This window comes from Schistocerca nitens, chromosome 2, assembly GCF_023898315.1.
Source record: "Schistocerca nitens isolate TAMUIC-IGC-003100 chromosome 2, iqSchNite1.1, whole genome shotgun sequence".
NCBI classification, from domain to species: domain Eukaryota; kingdom Metazoa; phylum Arthropoda; class Insecta; order Orthoptera; family Acrididae; genus Schistocerca; species Schistocerca nitens.
The window spans coordinates 170,944,418-170,966,652 of record NC_064615.1 but is presented as its reverse complement, the minus strand read 5'-3'; the positions used below and the strand labels follow the sequence as shown (position 1 = coordinate 170,966,652).

The following is a 22,235-nucleotide window of genomic DNA, read 5'->3' as shown; positions in this document are numbered from 1 at the left end:
TCTTTGTTCATTCCCTTAGCAAAGTTTTTCATAAAACCCAACGTGATGTGCAAGAGTGGAAAAAGAATCTTTTTAGGGTCTACTAGAGGTTCAGTCTTACTGTTCTATATACCTGGTTGAAAAGATTTTCTGGTGGGCCATTCATGTTTACTGTAATGAGACGCACGAGCTCTGCTGACCCATTCACAGAGAAGGCAGCAGTATTTAGATACCTTAAATGCGTACCTAACAGCAGTGCAACAGCTTTCAAGTCTCCACAAATCCGCCATTGAGAGTCATTATACTTTAAGGCTTCTAGTAAAACTTTCACGTTTTGGTGTGACCCTTTCATATGCACATGCACACTACGTCCAACTGGAATAGAAGGAAGCTCATTACCAATACGTAAAAGCACTGCTTTTAAGCTCAACTTTGACGAATCATTAAAGAGTCTCCACTCGTCAGAGTTGTAATTAATTCTGAGAGCCTTCACTAGATCATTTATGTCTACACATGTCACAAGACTATCTTCCATGTTAAAAAAGGCGTGAATTATTGCTCTCTTTTGCGGTAGAATGAAACATTTACATTGCTTTCCAGAAAATTACGCTGCAGCAATCTTGATGCTAAAATCTCAGCCTTAGATTTAGAGATGTCGAAATCTCTAACGAGATCACTTAACTCATTTTGAGACAATTTTTGTGCATCATCAGTTGATCATACATTTGGAAGAAACTCTAGATCTTGTGATGTACATGGTTCAAGATATTCAGAATCCCAATCAGAAGTAATCTCGTAATCTTTCGGTGGTTCAGGTGTTGGTAATCCTACCCCATGTAGAACTGGACGCATGGCAGATGGAATGTTAGGGTAGATGATTGTCCGCTACTTCTTCTTAGACATTCCCTTCTGAATAGGAGGAACCATAGAAAAGTAGCAGTCACTGACGTGGTTAGTTGCCTCACGCCAGATCAGGGGCACTGCAAAGGGCATTGAACGTCTTTTCCCATGCATCCAATTCCTGAGGTTGCTGGCACAAGTGTTGCAGTTCAAATGTGGAGCCCAGGGTTTATCCTGATTACATATTTTGCACCCAAAATAACAACTGTAAGCATTTTTAATCAATGGATTTATTTGCTGTTTTCGTGAAGCAAATGCCACTCGTCCACTCAAATAGCAAAATGTGTCGGCACTGTTAACACAAACTCGAGATATTTTGGTTCACTTCAATAGCAGTCAACTAGAACAACTGGTAGTTAATCTGGAAAGAAATGTGCAAAAATTATTATATGCATCAATGAAGTCACTGAAGTTGAAGAGGAGGGAGACAAAAAGATCACTAAAATTGGTATCAAAATGTTTATATCCAAAATATTGCACATAAGTAAGACTTTAAGCTGCTGCAATCTTGATGCTAAACTCTCAGCATTAGATTTATAGAGCTGGCCAAATCTCTAATGAGATCACTTAACTCATATTTAGACAATTTTTGTGGATCATCAGTTGGTGATATATTTGGAAGAAACACTGGATCTTGTGATGTACATGGTTCAGGACATTCAGAATCCCCATCAGAAGTAATCTCGTACTCTGTCGGTGGTCAATAATATAATCCATTGTTACTAGTTATTATGACTTTGACAAACCAGTATAATTTTTGATTTGATCTCACCGTAGCCAAACAGTGTAAAATGAAAACTAGAGCAAATTTTGAATTGTCTTTGTCATAATCGCGATCAGCGCATTAGAATTGTTGGAATTGGCTATTTTCATTCGAATTACTTTTTCATTGTTGCACAGATATTAATGATAATATCCGATGATCCCATTACTATCCTCAATGAAAGTGAAGAAGAATTACTTGATCTGCTGATTGGAATGAACAGTCTAATGAGTGTAGAATATGAGTGGTGAGTAAATCAAAGAAATACGAAAGTAATGAGAAATGACATAAATGAGAATAGCGAGACACTTAACATTAGGATTGATGGTCACGAAGTGGATGAAGTTGAAGAATTCTACTAGCTAGGCAGCATAATAACCAATGACAAACTGAGCAAGGAAGACATCAAAACCAGACTACCATTGGCAAAAATGGCATTCCTGGCCGAGAGAAGTCTACTAGTATCAAATGTAGGTCTTCATTCGCCGGAGAAATTTTTAAGAACGTACGTTTGGAGCACAGCATTGTATGGTAATGAAACATGGACTGTGGAAAAAAAAAAAGGAACAGAAGAGAATCAAAACAGTTGAGATGTGGAGCTACAGACGAAAGTTGAAAACTAGATGGACTGATGACGTAAGGAATGAGGAGGCTCTGGGCTGACTCGGATAGGAAAGGAATATGTGGAAAACACTCATAAGAAGAAGCGGCAGGATGATAGAATATATGTTAAAACTTCCATGTTACTAGAGGGAACTGTAGAGGATAAAAAATGTAGAGAAAGACAGAGCTTGGAATACATCCAGCAGATAACTGAGGACGCAGCTTGCAAGTGTTACTCTGAGATGAAGAGGGGTTGGTAGAGGAGAGGAATTCGTGGCAGGCCGGGAAAAAAAATAGCGATTAGGGTTTCGTAGGAAATGTGTCATCTTTCTTAAATGCATTCGCAGTTGCCTTCTGCAAACAGTCTTGTCTTACTTTACAACGACCTGCGACGACCTTAGCAACGTTTCTCTGAAAATTTGTTTATTGTGTGATATCATAGACGCTTGATAAGGACTCCAGACGCAGGAACATTCTGCAACTGGCCGCGAAATCGTCTTGTATACGATTTTTATGGCAGATATATTGCACTTTCCAAGAATCCTTCCAACAAATCTAAGCCTTGCAGCCGGCCGCGGTGGTCTCGCGGTTCTAGGCGCGCAGTCCGGTACCGTGCGACTGCTGCTGTCGCAGGTTCGAATCCTGCCTCGGGCATGGATGTGTGTGATGTCCTTAGGTTAGTTAGGTTTAAGTAGTTCTAAGTTCTGGGGGACTGATGACCACAGCAGTTGAGTCCCATAGTGCTCAGAGCCATAAGCCTTGCATTCAACTTCCCTAGCACTAGTATTACATAATCATACCTTTTCATATAACTTCTTAGTATTCTCCTGAAATATTTATATAATTTTTATGCTGTAACTCAGGAGTACTCAACCATTTTTAATCCTCAGATCTATAGATGCAGGTATTCCATTCAGAGATGTACCGACTTAAAAATTCATAAAGAGTATAAGCACAAAAACTGTAGACAAAATTAACCATTTTAATTGCACAAGATACATAAAAGTAATTTCCTCCCGATCAGCAACTGTAGTCCTACAACTCAATTTTTAAGGTAACACAGATGTGAAAAAAATGAAAATATAGGTCTTAATAAATGTTGAGAAAAGTTTAGGGAGTTACTTGGCTTTACTTATAATTGGCAAGTTCATTATAATGTGGTGAATAATTTGCCAGAGTCAGTCATGTATTGTGTGAAATATGAGGATCAGTCAATTTGTTTCTACACTTTGATTTCACTGTGCGCATCGTTGATAACGCTGCCCACATAGGTAAGTTGATCCTAAAAATGATAAAACATACGATGCTACTTTTAGGATGTTGGATACGGAATTTACACTAACTGATAACTAAACGTTACCTTCACTCTATTGTCATTCTAAGGAAATGTCAGTTATTTGAAGTTTAGTCTCACTACAAGATTACAGTTCACTTTACTTGAAATATCTTCCTCATTCACTTTTTGGAAATGTTGAGCTATAACAGGTTCCATTGCCTTGAAATCTCAGAGTCAAGTTTTCAAACTCAGTTTCAATGTTGCCTCGTTCACCGTATATTTATTTGCAGCTTCTTGATCCTATGATCTTTGTTGAACCGACAGTTCTGACTGTACTTAAGGAAAATGTTTCACATTTCATTACAGTTCGCGAGTAGTCATCTCACTATGCAGGAGGACAGGCTGTTGCTCGGCTCGAGCGATAACGGTGGTGTAAAGTAGATGTTGAAGAAAGAGGCGGAGACAGTGTTGTCAGATTTAGCGCCTCATTCAAACAGGTTTCGGACAAAGATTCTGAAAGATTATAGAGTCATTGCGATCGACCGGTCCACCTCAATCAACAGGTTCAGCACCCTGCTCTAGATGGTTCAAATGGCTCTGAGCACTATGGGACTGAACGTCTGTGGTCGTCAGTCCCCTAGAACTTAGAACTACTTAAACCTAACTAACCTATCACACGCATCCATACCCTAGCAGTCGCGCGGTTCCGGTGCCTAGAACCGCTCGGTCACCGCGGCTGCTCTATATGTTTGCCACCAGTCATGTAACGGTATGCTATCGTGTTCCTTCTGCTTATTACAGGTATTAACTTAATTATCTACATTTAGAAAGAGCTGCGCTCCATTAAAACGAGTAAAAATTTTTGACATATCATTCTGCAAATTTTTTATATAGTCCGATAACGATGCTTTTTTGTAGACAACTGTGTCGTTACCGAACAATAGGAAAATTCTGTTGAGTCTATTCTCCCATTTCGAAGTAAATACGTAAATAAAAATAATAATAATTAAAATAATGAAATACCTGAAAAACGAATGGTGTTATTGCCTGTTTTTTTACCCTCCTTGGATGGAGAATTTGAAATAGGAGATGAATGATTTTTTGCCTCCGTTGCTACGAAGCAGATTATTGTGGCAGCATGAAACAAGAATTTCATGTACGCTGTGTTTAATTTTGAGCGCGTAAATTAATTAGCAGAGTCCGAGACATGCATTTATACACGGTCCTAAATAAGTTTGACTTTGGAATCTTTCCGCAGTATTGTTCAGAAAATTATGCCGCATGTAGTGGCAGCTAATTACGTATGACGAAACTCGACAGAAAAGCTCGTAATTCAATGTACTGATTAAAGCAAACTGATCTCTCTGGCATTGTATTATATTCGTCTACCGAGAGGAGAAGACAGTTGAACATAGAAAGGGTAAAAAAATACACCGTAGACTTGCTAAAGATCTCAGAGGCTAACATCTTTAAATTACATCGTAATAAAATAAACTTCCTACGCCTGAGGCGTAAAAATGAAACTGATCTACCACATTATCAGATAAATCGTGTATTTGTAGTGAAAAAATTGAAAGTGCTATTTCACTTCCCCAGGGCACAACCATTGTTCCTTCGTTTCTGTGCAACATTCGCCATCAAATGCAGTGTAATGTATTACGTTACTCCAGTATTCCTTGACAATACCATATTAAGAATAATCTCCGTATGGTGATATAGACATTGGCCCAGCGTATATAACAGTGGTACAATATCATTGCTTCGACAAGATTTATATACGTTTTCTGTCAGATGATAAACCTAGCTGTTAGATTCTGCTTGTCTTACCTTATCCTTCTAGGTAGACTCACTTAGAAGTTTTTTTTTTTATTATTATTTCTTCATACCTGCAAACATCCAATTCCCATTAAACACCGTTCAGTTGTAGGTTGCGGACTTTTGCGAAAAGACTGAAGGACTTTCCAGGCGGTATACTCTGAGTTGACAAAAGTCATGTGTTGTCTCCTAATATCGTACAGGATCTCGTTTTGCCCGGCGTAGCTCAGCAACTCGACTTCACCTGGACTCAACAGCTCGTTGGAAGTACCATGCAGATGTATTGAGCCATGCTGCCACTATAGCCGTCCACAACTGCGAAAGTGTTACCGCTGCAGGATTTTGTGCACAAACTGACCTTTCGATTATGTCCCATAAATGGTCGAGGGGTGGCCAAAACATTGGCGCGAACTGTCCAAAATGTTCTTCAAACCAGTCGCGAACAATTGTGCCCCCGATGACATGCCGCACTGTTATCGACAAAAATCCCATCGTTGTTTAGGAAGTTGGGTCCATGAATGGCTGCAAATGATATTCAGATTGTAGAACGTAGCCATTTCCAGTCAATGATCTGTTCAGTTATACAAGAGGACCCAGTCCACTCCATGTAAACGCAACCACACTTTAGGAGCCACCATCTGATTGCAAAGTGCCTTGTTGACAACTTAGATCCACGGGTTCGTTGGATCTGCGTCAGACCCGAACCTAACCATTACCTCTTACCAACTGTTACCAACTGAAATCGGGACTCACATGACCAGGCCACGGTTTTCCAATCGTCTAGGATCCAACCGATATGCTCACGGGTCCAGGAGAGGCGCTGGAGGCGATGCCGTACTGTTAGCAAAGGCACTCTTGCCATATTCCAGCAACGCCAAATTTCGCCACAGTATCTGAACTTGATACGTTTGTTGTGCGTCTCACATTGATTTATGCGGTTATTTCATGTAGTATTGCTTTTCTGTTAGCACTGACAAAGCCACGCAATCGGTGCTGCTCTCGGTCGTTAAGTGAAGGCCGTCGGCCACTGCGTTGTCTGTGGTGAGATGTAATGCCTGAATTCAGTATACTAGGCACACTCTTGACAACGTGAATCTCGGGATATGAAATACCCTAAGTATTTCTCAAATAGAATTTTCTATGCGTCTAGCTCCAACTATTTTACCGCGTTCAAAGTCTGTTAATCCTAATCTTGCGACCATAATAACATCCGAAACGTACATAGTCCAATGAAATTTCGTGTCGAGATGCCAAATTAAAGGAAGAAACCATAATTCTTCTTACATGTTTGATGCGGTCCGACATTCAGAATTACTTCTTGGATATGTTCTAATCTCCGTCATCAAGTGAAGTTTTTGCCCTTTAAGCTTCCATTTGTTAGCATGAAAATTATAGCATGGTACTTTAACGCAACACCTTCGGTTTTCTTCTTTTCCGATTTTCGAGCAATGCATGATTCACTTCAGTACAATACAGTGCTGTGCAGTAGACATACTTGCACTCAAATTACTTCCTCTAATTTATCCTGTATTTGAAATTAATGGATTGCTTTTAACTATACGCTCTCTTCTCCTGTGCTAGTTTGGTTCTTGTACATCTACAGGGTGGTCCATTGATCGTGACCGGGCCAAATATCTCACGAAATAAGTTTGAAACGAAAAAACTACAAACAACGAAACTTGTCTACCTTGAAGGGGGAAACCAGATGGCGCTATGGTTGGCCCGCTAGATGGCGCTGCCATAGGTCAAGCGGAAATCAACAGCGTTTTTTTCAAATAGAAGCCCCCAGTTTTATTACATATTCGGGTAGTACGTAAAGATATACGTATTTTTTAATTGGACCGCTTTTCTCGCTTTGTGATAGATGGCGCTGTAATAGTCACAGACATATGGCTCACAATTTTAGACGACAGTTGGTTACAGGTAGGTTTTTTAAATTAAAATACAGAACGTAGGTACGTTTGAACATTTTATTTCGGTTGTTCCAATTTGATACATGTACTTTTGTGAACTTGTCATTTCTGAGAACGCATGCTGTTACAGCGTGATTACCTGTAAATACTACATTAATGCAATAAATGCTCAAAATGATGTCCGTCAACCTCAATGCATTTGGCAATACGTGTAACGACATTCCTCTCAACAGCGAGTAGTTCGCCTTCCGTAATGTTCGCACATGCATTGACAATGACAATGCGCTGACGCAAGTTGTCAGGCGTTGTCGGTGGATCACGATAGCAAATATCCTTCAACTTTCCCCACAGAAATAAATCCGGGAACGTCAGATCCGGTGAACGTGCGGGCCATGGTATGGTGCTTCGACTACCAATCCACCTGTCATGAAATGAGCTATTCAATACCGCTTCAACCGTACGCGAGCTATGTGCCGGACATCCATCATGTTGGAAGTACATCGCCATGCTGTCATGCAGCGAAACATCTTGTAGTGACATCGGTAGAACATTACGTAGCAAATCAGCATACATCGCACCATTTAGATTGCCATCGATAAAATGGGTACCAATTATCCTTCCTCCCTTAATGCCGCACCATACATTAACCCGCCAAGGTCGCTGATGTTCCACTTGACGCAGCCATCGTGAATTTTCCGTTGCCTAAAAGTGCATATTATGCCGGTTTACGTTACCGCTGTTGGTGAATGACGCTTCGTCGCTAAATAGAACGCGTGCAAAATATCTGTCACAGTCCCGTAATTTCTCTTGTGCCCAGTGGCAGAACTGTACGCGACGTTCAAAGTCATCGACATGCAATTCCTAGTGCATAGAAATACGGTACGGGTGCAACGATGTTGATGTAGCATTCTCAAAACCGACGTTTTTGAGATTCCCTATTTTCGCGCAATTTGTCTGCTGCTAATGTGCGGATTAGCCGCGACATCAGGTAAAAAACCTACTTGTTCATCATCATTTGTTGCAGGTCGTGGTTGACGTTTCACATGTGGCTGAACACTTCCTGTTTCCTTAAATAACGTTACTATCCGGCGAACGGTCCCGACACTTGGATGATGTCGTCCAGGATACCGAGCAGCATACATAGTACACGCCCGTTGGGCATTTTGATCACAATAGCCATACATCAACACGATGTCGACCTTTTTCGCAATTGGTCCATTTTAACACGGGTAATGTATCACGGATCAAATACCGTCCGCATTGGCGGAATGTTACGTGATACCACGTACTTATACGTTTGTGAGTATTACAGCGCCATCTATCACAAAGCGAAAAAAGTAGCCCAACTAAAACATTCATATTTATTTACGTACTACTAGAATATGTCATAAAAATAGGGGTTCCTGTTTTTAAAAAAAACGCAGAGTATATCCATTTGACCTATGGCAGCGCCCACTTCAACCTAGACGAGTTTTGTTCTTTGTAGTTTTTTCGTCTGATGCTTATTTCGTGAGATATTTGGCCCGCTCACTATCAGTGGACCACCCTGTATATAGTTTGATTCCTATGTTACACTCATTATTTTATTTCCCTATGGTTTGTACATATTTTATGAGAAATTCTCTTGCACCAGCGACCTCGGTATTCGTTACACTTCGTGAGAGAGCAGAATGGGGCGATCAGCGGAACTCACGGACTTCGAACATGGTCAGGTGATTCGGTGTCACTTGTATCATACGTCTGCACGCGAGAGTTCCACATTCGTTAACACCCCTATGTCCACAGTTTCCGATGTGATAAAGAAGTGGAGACGTGAAGGGACACGTACAGCACAAAAGAGTACAAATGGCTCTGAGCACTATGGGACTTAACTTCTGAGGTCATCAGTCCCCTAGAACTTAGAACTACTGAAACCTAACTAACCTAAGGACATCACACACATCCATGCCCGAGGCAGGATTCGAACCTGCGACCGTAGCGGTCGCGCGGTTCCAGACTGTAGCGCCTAGAACCGCTCGGCAACTGCGGTCGGCACAGAAGAGTACAGGCCGAAGTCATCTATTGACTGACAGAGACCGCCGACAGTTGAAGAGGGCCGTAAAGTGTAATAGGGAGACATCTACCCAGACCATCACACAGGAATTCCAAACTGTATCAGGATCAACTGCAAGTACTATGACAGTTAGGTGGGAGGTGAGAAAACGTCGATTTCATGGTCCAGTGGCTGCTCATAAGCCGCACATCACGCCGGTAAATGCCAAACGGCGCCTCGCTTGGTGTAAGGACGATTGAATCGTGGGAAAACGTTGTGTGGAGTGACGAATCACAATGTGACCATCCGATGGCAGGGTGAGGGTATTGCGAATGCCCGGTGAAGGTCATCTGCCAGCGTGTGTAGTAGCAACAATAAAATTCGGAGGCGGTGGTGTTATGGTGTGGTGGTATTTTTCATGCTGCTGGCTTGGACCGCTTCTTGTTATGCGCGGCAGTATCACAGCACAGGCCTACATTGATGTTTCAAGCACCTTCTTCCTTCCCACTGTTGAAGAGCAATTTGGGGATAGCGATTGCATATTTCAACATAATCGAGCACCTGTTCATAATGAACGGAGTGGTGACACGACAAAAATATCTCTGTAATGGTCTGGCCTGCACAGAGTCCTGACCTGAATCCTGCAGAACACCTTTGGAATGTTTTGGAACGCCCACTTCCAGCCAGGCCTCACCGACCGACATCGATAGCTCTCGTCAGTGCATCACTCCGTGGTGAATGGGCTGCCGTTCGCAAAGAAACTTTGAAGCATCTGATTGAACGTCTGCCTGCGAAAGTGTAAGCTGTCATCAAGGCTAAGGGTGGGCCAACACTATGTTGAATTCCAGCATTACCGATGGAGGGTGGAACGAACTTATAAGTAATTTTCAGCCCGGTGTCCGGATAGTTTTGACCACATAACGTTGTAGTGAAGTACCTCAGGGGGTTGTGCTCATTACTACAAAGCCAGGCCTAGTGAAGGTTAGTAATACTACTCTTTATTTTAAAAAATAAGAAATAGTGTAACGTTAAGGCTTTATTTCGCCACCAAGTGGGCTCGAATTTCTTTCGTTACATAGCTGCAGCATGAACTGGTAACAGCCAACGCACTCGGCAACCTTGTAAACAGTGCATGAGTTTCGATTAATGTGCAGTACCACAGGGTAAAAATTGGAGAGTAAATTTTTGATTAATTAATTGCAAGGCTGTTCATACACCGATAATGGAATCGAAAACAGAATGACACACACAGTGACTTACCAGCCGCCACCTATGTCGTTATATGCAACCCGCACTGTTATAACAGCCCTTCAATAACCGCTTGTGGGCCTTTTATATTCTTTCGCTCGCTACACGCAACCTGTTAATCCTAGAGATATAATGAGTAGGATATTTTTGTAGGAAATCTAATTAAATTTCGTACTGGGATACGTTTTCACTAGAGGCCGTAGTTTTAGAGTTCTTCAAGACAAATGTACAAATGTGAGCTTCAAACCTGTCCCCACCCCAGCACTCAGTCCCTATCTGTCAGGATTTCTAGTGTGTTGGCCATTGAGCACCCTTCTAAATGTGTCAAAAATTTGCAACTGCATGGATTCAAAAATGGTTTAAATGGCTCTGAGCACTATGCGACTTAACTTCTGAGGTCATCAGTCGCCTAGAACTTAGAACTGCTTATAACCAACTAACCTAAGGACATCACACACATCCATGACCGAGGCAGGATTCGAACCTGCGACCGTAGCGGTCACGCGGTTCCAGACTGAAGCGCCTAGAACCGCACGGCCACACGGGCCAGCTGCATGGATTAATTCCCACATTCGACCTTCTTTTGGACCTCATCGACTAGCTTTATTACGCCACATGCTTAGACGAGCACTTAAAAAATTGCTAAATTGACATTTGTGTAAATTTCACCTAATAATTTTGTAAGTTTTGTAGCATAAAATAAACAGTTACGTCGTTTCATTAGTTAGGCCTTCTGAGTAAGAAGGTACTGTGCTTGTAATGGTTAAGTTTTCATCGAATTATCAACGTAATTAGCATATTGTGTTCAAAAGTTGTTTCAGTTTCATTTGCCTTGCACATTTCGTTTAACAGAGTTAACGAAACAGCCGACTAGTGCTGGCGGCGTATTACTACAATCATTAGAGACTAAGAAAGGTCGAATATCTTGGAATAGTTCGCGTGGTCTTAATTTTTGTACAGTGGTAAGAGGGGTTGCCACGAGCAACATGCTAGAAATCCTGACTGATATGGGATGAGTGTTGGGGTTGAGGTGCGTTTGCAGACGACTTTTTTATGTTTTTCTTGAATAACTCGAAAACCGTAGCGTTTAGCGAAAACGTATCTCAGTACAAAATTTAGCTACTTTACATTTCCTACGATATGGTACTGTTCGTATTTCCTGTAGGACTAATAGTTTGAGCATAGCGAGCAAAATAATATGAAAATCTCTTGTGTGGTTTCTAAAGGTCAGATACAACACTGCAGGTTGCGTGAAACTTCAGTAGGGACAGGGGAAAAAAGGCAGACCATTTTTGTTAAAGTCGGTGACTTTAATATTGACGATCTAGAAGGCCTCCAGTATGGAAACCCAGCGACAGAGTTCCGTGATGAAAAGCCAGTAAAGAGGTATGTGAGCCGCATTGACTGCATAATAAGCGCGCAGTTAGCAGCAGGGTCACGTGGAGGTGTTAGCAGCCGGCTAACATTTAATGCGACCCGCAGGGCTGGATGCACTTGCCGGCCCGGACGGTCGGTTATTGCCGTAGCCGTGCTAACAAGGCAGCTACGGGAAGGACGTGCGCCGTGTGCTTAGCAGGGGACGTCGGGTCAGGCGGGCACCCGGGGGCCGCGCCCTGCGGTGACGGCATTAAAGCAGTACAGCCGTTCACTCTGAATATATGCTGTCCTCCAAGTTAACTGCACTGTTCTAGCGTCGAGTAATTGTTCATTACGGCGTGCCATAAAATTACCGCTCAGGTAGTAGCAGATTCCTTACCCAGATGTGCGTGCGACACGTGAATTGGAAGGCGCCTTCAGCGGAACGTTTCATTACTTAAGGTATGAGTTCAAGGTAAACTTTCTCTTACGCCACATGTACTACAAGGATTTTTTTTAGTAGCTTGGTGGAATCGCCTGACACCTTCCGTCAAATAAGTTGTGAAACATTGCTAATTATTGTCAGATAGTACCAAAAAATAAAAAGAACTTCTTTAGCAACTTCGGCCTGTTTTAATCTTGTGAAGGGGCTGTGATAAAATTTTTAAACTGAAACGCTACACAAATCCTAAAATTCTCGGTCTTTCTCTCTAATAACCTACCTCCAATTTTGATGGCAAAAAAAGTACCTTTGCAGAAAACGCTATTTGACGTTTGAACAACAGGTCAATAAATCCATGGATACGAAGAAGTATTTTCTGACGCTCAAGACTTCATTTACGCTTATTTTCATTCCTTTCAACTTTGGTGTTCCGGTCGCTGTGGCCGAGCGGTTCTAGGCGCTTCAGTCCGGAACCGCGCTGCTGCTACGGTCGTAGGTTCGAATTCTGCCTCGAGCATGGATGTGTGTGATTTCCTTACGTTAGTCAGATTTGAGTAGTTCTAAGTTCTAGGGGACTGATGACCTCAGATATTAAGTCCCATAGTGCTCAGGGCTATTTTGAACTTTGGTCCAGCTTGCCTCTCTAAACCATTGTCTTTCCTCTTGAGATTACTTTTCCTCTCATTGTTCAGAAACGATACAGCACTGATCAAGTATTTTTAACAACACATTAAAATAATAATTCTTTCGTCGTATGTGGCAATAGCATCACATGCTTTGGCTACCGATATTGAACCTTTCTATGGATTGTATTCAAAGGGATCAAATGCATCAGATACTAAGGATTACAGGGTGTTTGTGCAAATAACGACAGTCAACCAACAGCACTCGTGGATATTATAAATCCAGAGTTCATAGATTAGTCCGGTACTGAGTTATTGAAGAAATCTCATAAAGCAGGAAGATATTTAGCCATTCTTGGGACTCGCCATATGATACGGGAACGGTTGCCTGTAGTACAATCGAATGAGGAAGGGGAAATTTTTTTTTACTATACCGAATTTAGATAATTAGCTGTTTTTTATTTTAAAACAAGCAATTGCGATTCTTTGGCGTTTTATAAAATTGAAAGGAAAACACCTTCGTTCTGACAACAGACGGGCCAGATCGGTCATAGCCAAAAACGTCATCTAGATGCGGTGAGGAGGGGCATGGCGGTCACCACACCGCTAACACTGCGGTTGTCGTGTTAGACCTGCTCCGTCAAGTGTGCGTGACGAGGTTATCTGAACCACGAAGTGTAAATCCTCCCATTGCCGGAAATCGAAGCCGAGACTGCCGAAAGGTAGTCAGACATTCTGACCACTTAGCTAGGGGCAGCCATAAAATTGAAACTTTGTGTAAAATCCTGTCGCTTTAAATGATTTCACTCGCATCTTAATGACAATAAAGCTAAAACGGCTTTAGATAACCGGAAGGATGGAGAGGCTTTCCTGGATTACAGCCACGTAAGTAGCTGAGTTACTTCTGCAGAACAAATGGCATTTCCTTGCTGTGTACGATTTTTGGTAGCGGCAGAGACCTGCGTTCTGCGAGAACTTCGTAATGGATGACTAATTTCTAAAGTTATCAGTTATCAGTGGTCATGTAAATGGCTAATCGATACAAAATGCCGGGAGCGTGATGTAAGAATGCAATGCCGAAATGACAGTTGACAATATTTAACGACACTGTAAGAGCTGATTCGCTCCCTTTCATTTCCACACCCGTTCTGTTGGCTTTAGTGTTGTCTTCCTGCCATCATTAACTTTCGCTTTGCCTACAAAACACATTTCCTACAGCTTTTGAAAGCGGTTCTTTTTGGAAGATAGCAGTGAATCTATAACGTGCCAAATACACTGCTTGCAGAATGAATACTACAGCATATCATAAACGCTAATATATACTTCAATTTGCCGGCCGTTGCGGCCGAGCGGTTCTAGGTGCTTCAGTCCGGAGCGCTGCTGCTACGGTCGCAGGTTCAAATCCTGCCTCAGGCATGGATGTGTGTGATGTCCTTACTTTAGTTAGGTTTAAGTAATTCTAAGTCTAGGGGACTGATGACCGCAGATGTTAAGTCCCATAGTGCTCAGAGCCATTTGAACCATTTTTTATACTTCAATTCAGTCGCAGACAATGACGGGCTTCCCTGTGAGTTGTACTAGTTAATCTCACATGGGCTTGTCCCTGTTATTATAAACTCCTGATGTTCGCTGTTAGGACAATGGCTAATATTCATACGAGAGATCACACACGAAATTTTATTAAGACTACTAATCCACATTTTAAACTGTTATATGCATTTACTAATACCCATGTACTTATCAATTTGTCGTTATTAGAAAATTGCGCCTCGGACAGCCTCAGTTAATTTCCAGAAGGTGTCCATGTGTTAAAGACCCTTGTTCGAGAGCAATGAGTAAGAGTATGCGAATCTGAAATTCTAAGATACCTCTTCCTTGGACTAATGATTAGCATTGCTCCATACTGACGCTTGTTGGTCCGATGTCTGGTCACTGCAAAGCACCTCGGAGTAGATAACCAAAAGAGCTACATACGCAAGCTACCGAAGAAAAATCTGAACCCCTTGATGAGACGAATCCACATGCATAAGGATCTTGCCCGAATGGACGCAATCTATGGATTAAATGAACATGATGATGTTGCTAATGTAATAGCATGAGCATGATAACTGTGCAATGGAGAGTGAATCTGGAAAACCAGTATTCACATAGAATAGTAGCAGAAGTATTACTATGTAGTAGAAAAAGCAGTAGCAGCTATTTTCCTCATATGTTTCTCCTATCTGATGCTCATTCTTGAAGACAGTTTTGCCATTAGCAGGTGTGATCAGTGACTGAAATTCAAATGGCAGAAATAGTAAATTGTGTTTCACTGCATACTCTTCGGAACTGATGGAGCAATTAGCAGTACAACTTCGAATCTGTGGCAATATTAAATGTCGCAAAATATTAATGAAGAAATTACGAATCATTCGAGGAAACTGTAACGATGGAATGAAACCAGTTGACGGGAATGGAATATAACTAACTTCGACCCATCGGCATTGATAACTCGTTCGTGATGACTGGGTGTTGTGTGATGTCCTTAGGTTAGTTAGGTTTAAGTAATTCTAAGTTTTAGGGGACTGATGACCATAGATGTTAAGTCCCATAGTGCTCAGAGCCATTTGAACCATTTTTTGATAACTCGTTGAAGGAAGAAAGACTTAGCAAATTACAGAACATAAACTATCGAGAAAATCTCCAGGATCACAACGTGCTACACTGGTCCGATGTTAAGAGAGGGTCTGATGGCCCTAATCTGATCAGGTTAAATAAATAAATAAAATAAAAATATCTTCAGTTTTTCAGCTTGTGAATAAATAATGTGTACAACTGCGCACTTGAGCAAGATAAATAAGCACGGTGCCGATATACAGGGTAGCTATGATTGAACTTTATCTACTTCAACCACTGTAGACGGAGAAGTTTACCCTATAGGTACCAAACTTTATAAAAATAATGTTCAGACTGCGCGCTGCAGTATCTGCGTCATTAGCGTTAGTGTCGTGACTAGCCCATAGGCACCAGCAATGATACGGAGATGTAGGGTCGAAACACAAGCACCCGTGTGCATTACAGTTGCAGACAGTCAACATGGTTCTGGAAAAGGTGAGGGAGGCATTACTCGTAAAGCTGTTTCATCAAAACAACAGCAATAGTACTGCTGCTCTTAGCGAGTATCGACCCACTGACGGAATTCGGAGATTTCCTCTTTTCGCGCCGGTGTTGAAGAACATAATTCGGAAGTTCGAATTAACTGATCAGTTGGCAACTAATGCTGGGAGAGGCCGACGGCTAATTGCGTCACAAATAGTTGAAGAAGTTACTACTGTAGCCATGGCCGAGAATGATAGACGTCTTGTGCAGTCTTGAAGCAGTGTACGAACTGCGTCACGACTGCTGAATATTGTATGGTCCACCATTGTTTCGGGCAGCAGCAGAGCAATCTCTAGTGCGGTTACAGGCTGTCATGGATGTAGAGGGTCGTCACATTGAGCAATGCTTGTAACCTGGAACGTAAACATGGTACGCAGTTAACAGATGTTGCTCTCTCATGTGGAAATTAAAATGTGTTTTTCTTCAATGGTTTATTCGTTATTTCTCTTCCACCTGTCCTTACAAATGTTCCCACAAAGATTCACTGTCCTGCGATCACTCGTTTGTCACGCGTTCCCTTTTAAGTAGCGGAAGTTTAATTGTATCTACCCTGTTTATGTACGGAAAATGAAGGCGTTGTGGCTTGTTCAAGTGACTCCGGCGGAAATGACGCTACCTGTTGAGAGGAGACAAGAGAGTACAGGTAAGCAGTTGGTTTTAATCACATTTGTATCCTGGTACTGTCTTGTTTTGGGTTTCCCTTGTGTCCACAGGACTAGTTATTAGTGTCCTTAAACTAGGTCTCTATATGGGGGCACCAGGGGACGAAATAAATGCTAAGGTCCCGCCGATGTCGACACAGTTATAGGTGGAGCTCCAAATCACGGGAGCACAGATAGCCGATATAGCCTGTGCTAAAGTTGAAAGACCAGTCGTTGTTTACCCAAAACGATTTAGAAAAGCAGTGTCACCATATTAGTTTTTGTATGCCACGCTAACTGAAAGGACAATTTTGATTCCTTCCCCTGTAGTGTCTGAATTCAAACGAAAGCAACATAAACAACTCTCTGTCCAACTATTCAAATGGCTCTGAGCACTATTGGACTTAACTGCTGTGGTCATCAGTCCCCTAGAACTTAGAACTACTTAAACCTAACTAACCTAAGGACATCACACACACCCATGCCCGAGGCAGGATTCGAACCTGCGACCGTAGAGGTCACGCGGCTCCAAACTGTAGAGCCTAGAACCGCTCGGCCGGCCTGCCCAACTATTGAACATCCATTTTGTTGGTATAAATTACTCATTCGTATATGTTCCTTTTTGCGATGTTTGGGCCTACAAACAGTTCCTTAAAATTTACGCTCAGAATTGCGTTGTAAAATTGTAAGAAAAGACCTACTACTGCTACAGGTGGCTCGCATTCTCTTCTTCAACGTGAAAGATGTTCCAGCTTCTTCGAGAAGACTGACGCTGGTCATATTGCCGGCGTTGTTGTGTTTTATTGGCCGATTTCTCTGCACAGCGACAGGTTGTGAATTTAAAATATGTGGCGTTCTGTGTCTGCAGAGGATGGGCACGGTACACGGGGAGGAGCTGCCGTACATTTTTGGAGCGCCGCTCGTCGACGGCTTCAACCACTTCCCGCGCAACTACACCAAGTCTGAGGTGGGCCTGTCGGAGGCCGTCATCGTCTACCTCAGCAACTTCGCCAGAACCGGGTGAGTATCCTTGTCTTCCTCACACTCTGTGTTAGGACGGATTGCTTACACGTCCGCAACATGTGGAACGTACCGGCGAAGCAGTCGTAACTGAAGTAGCGCTCTACCAAAACTGCGGTTCTGTACTTTTGGTACAATACAATAATTACTTTATGTACGTAAGGTTTACCGGTATTAAGTAGTAGCACTGGCAGAGAAGGAAACGTAAATGCATATATGAGAGAGATACTGGGAACCGATGACTTCTCTGTGTTTGTTTTGCACATAGAACCGCACTTCGTTTTGTGGTAGTCTGCAGTATATTTTATGTCCTTAGAAAATATATACTGTTTTTCATAAGTAAGAAAAATTAGCCGATCGCGTAACTTCTGTGCTTCTGCGCAACCAAAGCAATTACTTATTTGATGCAATTGCAGTTCACATGCACAGACAAAAGAATCTGTATAACTATTGTTATTTTGTACTTCATGTGAAACATCCCCTTAGCAAAAATTAATGAATTACTGTGCTGATAAACCTCTTACGTTTTTGATTTTCAAACAGCTGAGCAAAACTGAAGGTACTCAGACATTTCTCTCTCTACTTATTCTGATCATCACTAAACTGACACACATTTCTTTTTAGCGCAACCCAATCTCACTTTCAGTAATCCCTACAAAGAATGGCCCTGACTAACAATAACCTATACCGTTCTTGAATCACTTACCTCACAAAAATCTTCATTACCCGAACTACTGCAATACAGCGAGCGCAAATACTGCCAGCTAAATAAAGGATTCTAGCTACTGAAGGCACTAACTACTGATAGGCATAGTTAGCAAATGAAAGATTTTGATAGAGAACAAACAATGTGTTTAATAGTGTTCAGAAGTCATAATACATATATCAGTTCATGACATCCAGTATTACAAATTTACTGTCTCTGATGGACACACGTCCAGACCATCCGTTCTCAAAACTCCATCTCTCTCCCCACATCCACCGCTGTTGGCGGTTCACCTACAACTGCTCAACGCTCAGTGTTGCCAACTCTAAAAAACCCGAGTCGCTAGATTCAATATCAAAAGTCGCTAGAAAGTCGCTAAAACTGATTTTACTAGGGGTGTACTGAAAATTACGTGTTGTGGATGGTGCAATAATCCAGTGGGGGGGGGGGGGGGGGGTAATAAACTATTAATAAAAATTGTCTCATAGGTAATTGCTATATTGTCTTAATTAAATGACGCTTCGCTTGCAACAACATACATATTAAAATAGGCTAACGTTTAATTAAACATGTTACCATAATTGACGCAACACACAAATTGTTGTTTCAATCACAGTAGTCAAATATACTAGAAATATACAACTATATTTCTAACAAAAGAAAGCAAGAACTCAAATTAGGTTACAAAATATATACATATCGGTATGTTAGCTATTCATCGTCGTCACTCACAAGATCGAATAACTCTTCTGTTTCATGCTCTGACAGAAATGTAGTTGATGTAGAGGGTTCAACGTCGCTCAAAAGATGATGTTGCAGTTCGACTGGTTTTGTCGCAAAAGAGTTACTTTTGTTCGTTCCAATAAGCTCCAATACGTCTGACGGTATGTCAAAAGATGCACAATATTTATTTTGTTTCTTCAGCAGGTCTCGCAATATGATCAAAACATTAATTGTCTTTAACGATGATCTGTTACGTTGTTTGGTTTTTGTAATGTTCATAGAACTGAATATTCTTTCCACTTCTGCCTTTTAATGCGGTAGGCATAGAACAGTCATTGCTAGCTGTGAAATGAAAGAAAAAGGATTCTCCCCTGCGGCATTTTTATACTGCAAAACCTCACTCCAAAATCGAACAGTGTTAGTAGTGTTATTCCACATAATGAAGTTGATATTATGCCATTCTTGCAGCATACCGTCTATGAAATCACCACTAAAACCCAATTCTTTGGCTACATCCGCTACAACATTATTTTTATTCACTTTTAGTGTTTCTTCAACATTCAGCATTGAAATTTTTTTCAGGATCGTAACGTTACTTGGCAGTCTTTGTTGAATTTCTTTTATGAGTTTCAGACTAAACTGAATGCATCTCTTCTTCAAATAAACTTTATTTTCTTCAGACAAACTTGACTCAGAGAATATCTGTTCAAACATAAAGCCAGGGTTCGGATTTGCGTACATATTATTCGCATGGAACTGGTGTTGTCAACAAATCAACAGTTGGAAAATTTATGTTTTGTCCGAGTGACTGCATCAGAAATACAAGTGTATCTAGTAATTTAGTGGGGTCTTTGTCTTCTCCTTCAAAAGCTTTTATTGCTATTTGTACGTCTTTTAAAGCATGCTTAAGGTAAAACATGTAAAGATGATTTGAGTCGTCACAATACATCTTGTACAAAAGATTGGCAGTGTAACAATGGTCTTAAACCATGGAGAGTGAAAAATGTAGCTTTAGTTCTTCCCACTGCTCCAGAATTCTTCGTATTGCTGGTTCAATTGAAAGCCAACATGTTGCACAGACCTTCAAAATTTTTAGTGGCTGTTTTCCACAATTTATTGTCTCATAAACCCTATTATATTCCTCTCGTCTTTTGGGTGAAATGGAGCACCAATTGTAGGTTTCCCGTACAAGAAACTCTATGTTTCTAGGTATGGTATTCACTGATGCGTGCGAAACTGCAAGCAGAAGAGAGTGACAAATGCAACGGATCAATACCAAATGCTTCAAACCATACTCTCTCTTGAGTTGTTCGAAAAGCCCATTGTTTATTCCAACCATTGCAGAAGCATTATCTGTGCCAATTCCCACCATATTAGCGATTGGAAATCTTTGAGATCTTTCAAAGAATTCACAAGAACAGCAGCCAGATTTCTTGCATCTCCAGTTTCTACTACAGCGAGTTTGAGAAATGCTGATCTAATGGTTTGGTTGTTTACACTATAGTACCGTATAGTACCTAGCATTATATATATTGATACATCCGTGGATTCATCTATTAGTACACTGTATTTTTGGTTCCCTATATCTTCAACCAATGACTGTGTAAAATATGGAGCCAAAACTTCAGTTATAATGTTAGTGCACTTTGTAGGATGTAATTGCATGTTTTTAGCGCCTTCATCACCGGAAAACACCTTCTTGCACTGTATTCCTAAATGATCTACAGCTAAAATAGAACAATGTTCAGCAATAAATAAAGAAAGGGCACCTTCCGCTCTGCTTGCTATTCTGACTGTAGTTTTCGGAACAATTTTCACAGGTAAGGTGGTTTGTGTTTTTTTAAATCAATTTTTTATTTATGCTTAATAGTTTTCGAATGCTTTCTAATATCACACAATTTAGCAAAAAACTCTGTTGCACATACTTGACATCTTGCCTTGGATAAGTCTCTAACGACTGGTTTCAGCCACCCATTGAATTCAGGTTCTACTTTCCACGCATCTCGATATTTTTGAGCGTACTACTTCTTCTTCTGCGGTAAATCCATTATGTAAGCCACCACAACATAAGTTTCACCAATTTATAATCACAGAAAATTCACAGAAACTCAGGGGAACTAGAGGTCATGAAACAATCTACTCACTCGGTAACTCGATATCAGTCCTATTGTTCATTGCTTAAAACGTAATAATGTCTGAGATGCCCCCACCGAATTGTTCTTGCGTTACCACTGTGCATGTGGTAATAATTTGACTGCGAGTTAACATTTCGAAAAATTACCTAGAGGTTGCTGGACAGAAATGTATTTTATTATACTTAATATTACGTATGTTTTTTGTCAATTCGAAAAATAAAGGGAATTCAAAAGTTGAAGGATTATACACTCCTGGAAATGGAAAAAAGAACACATTGACACCGGTGTGTCAGACCCACCGTACTTGCTCCGGACACTGCGAGAGGGCTGTACAAGCAATGATCACACGCACGGCACAGCGGACACACCAGGAACCGCGGTGTTGGCCGTCGAATGGCGCTAGCTGCGCAGCATTTGTGCATCGCCGCCGTCAGTGTCAGCCAGTTTGCCGTGGCATACGGAGCTCCATCGCAGTCTTTAACACTGGTAGCATGCCGCGACAGCGTGGACGTGAACCGTATGTGCAGTTGACGGACTTTGAGCGAGGGCGTATAGTGGGCATGCGGGAGGCCGGGTGGACGTACCGCCGAATTGCTCTACACGTGGGGCGTGAGGTCTCCACAGTACATCGATGTTGTCGCCAGTGGTCGGCGGAAGGTGCACGTGCCCGTCGACCTGGGACCGGACCGCAGCGACGCACGGATGCACGCCAAGACCGTAGGATCCTACGCAGTGCCATAGGGGACCGCACCGCCACTTCCCAGCAAATTAGGGACACTGTTGCTCCTGGGGTATCGGCGAGGACCATTCGCAACCGTCTCCATGAAGCTGGGCTACGGTCCCGCACACCGTTAGGCCGTCTTCCGCTCACGCCCCAACATCGTGCAGCCCGCCTCCAGTGGTGTCGCGACAGGCGTGAATG

At 41.8% G+C, this 22,235-nt stretch overlaps 1 protein-coding gene across 1 annotated transcript in view; it reads left to right on the top strand.

Moving 5' to 3' along the window:
- Positions 1–22,235, top strand: part of LOC126234903 (neuroligin-3-like) — a 443,765-nt gene that overhangs the window by 196,149 nt on the left and 225,381 nt on the right. The window contains exon 8 of the mRNA XM_049943642.1: positions 17,598–17,749. Within this exon, the coding sequence (XP_049799599.1) occupies positions 17,598–17,749 (152 nt within the window). The remainder of the gene's footprint in view (positions 1–17,597; positions 17,750–22,235) is intronic.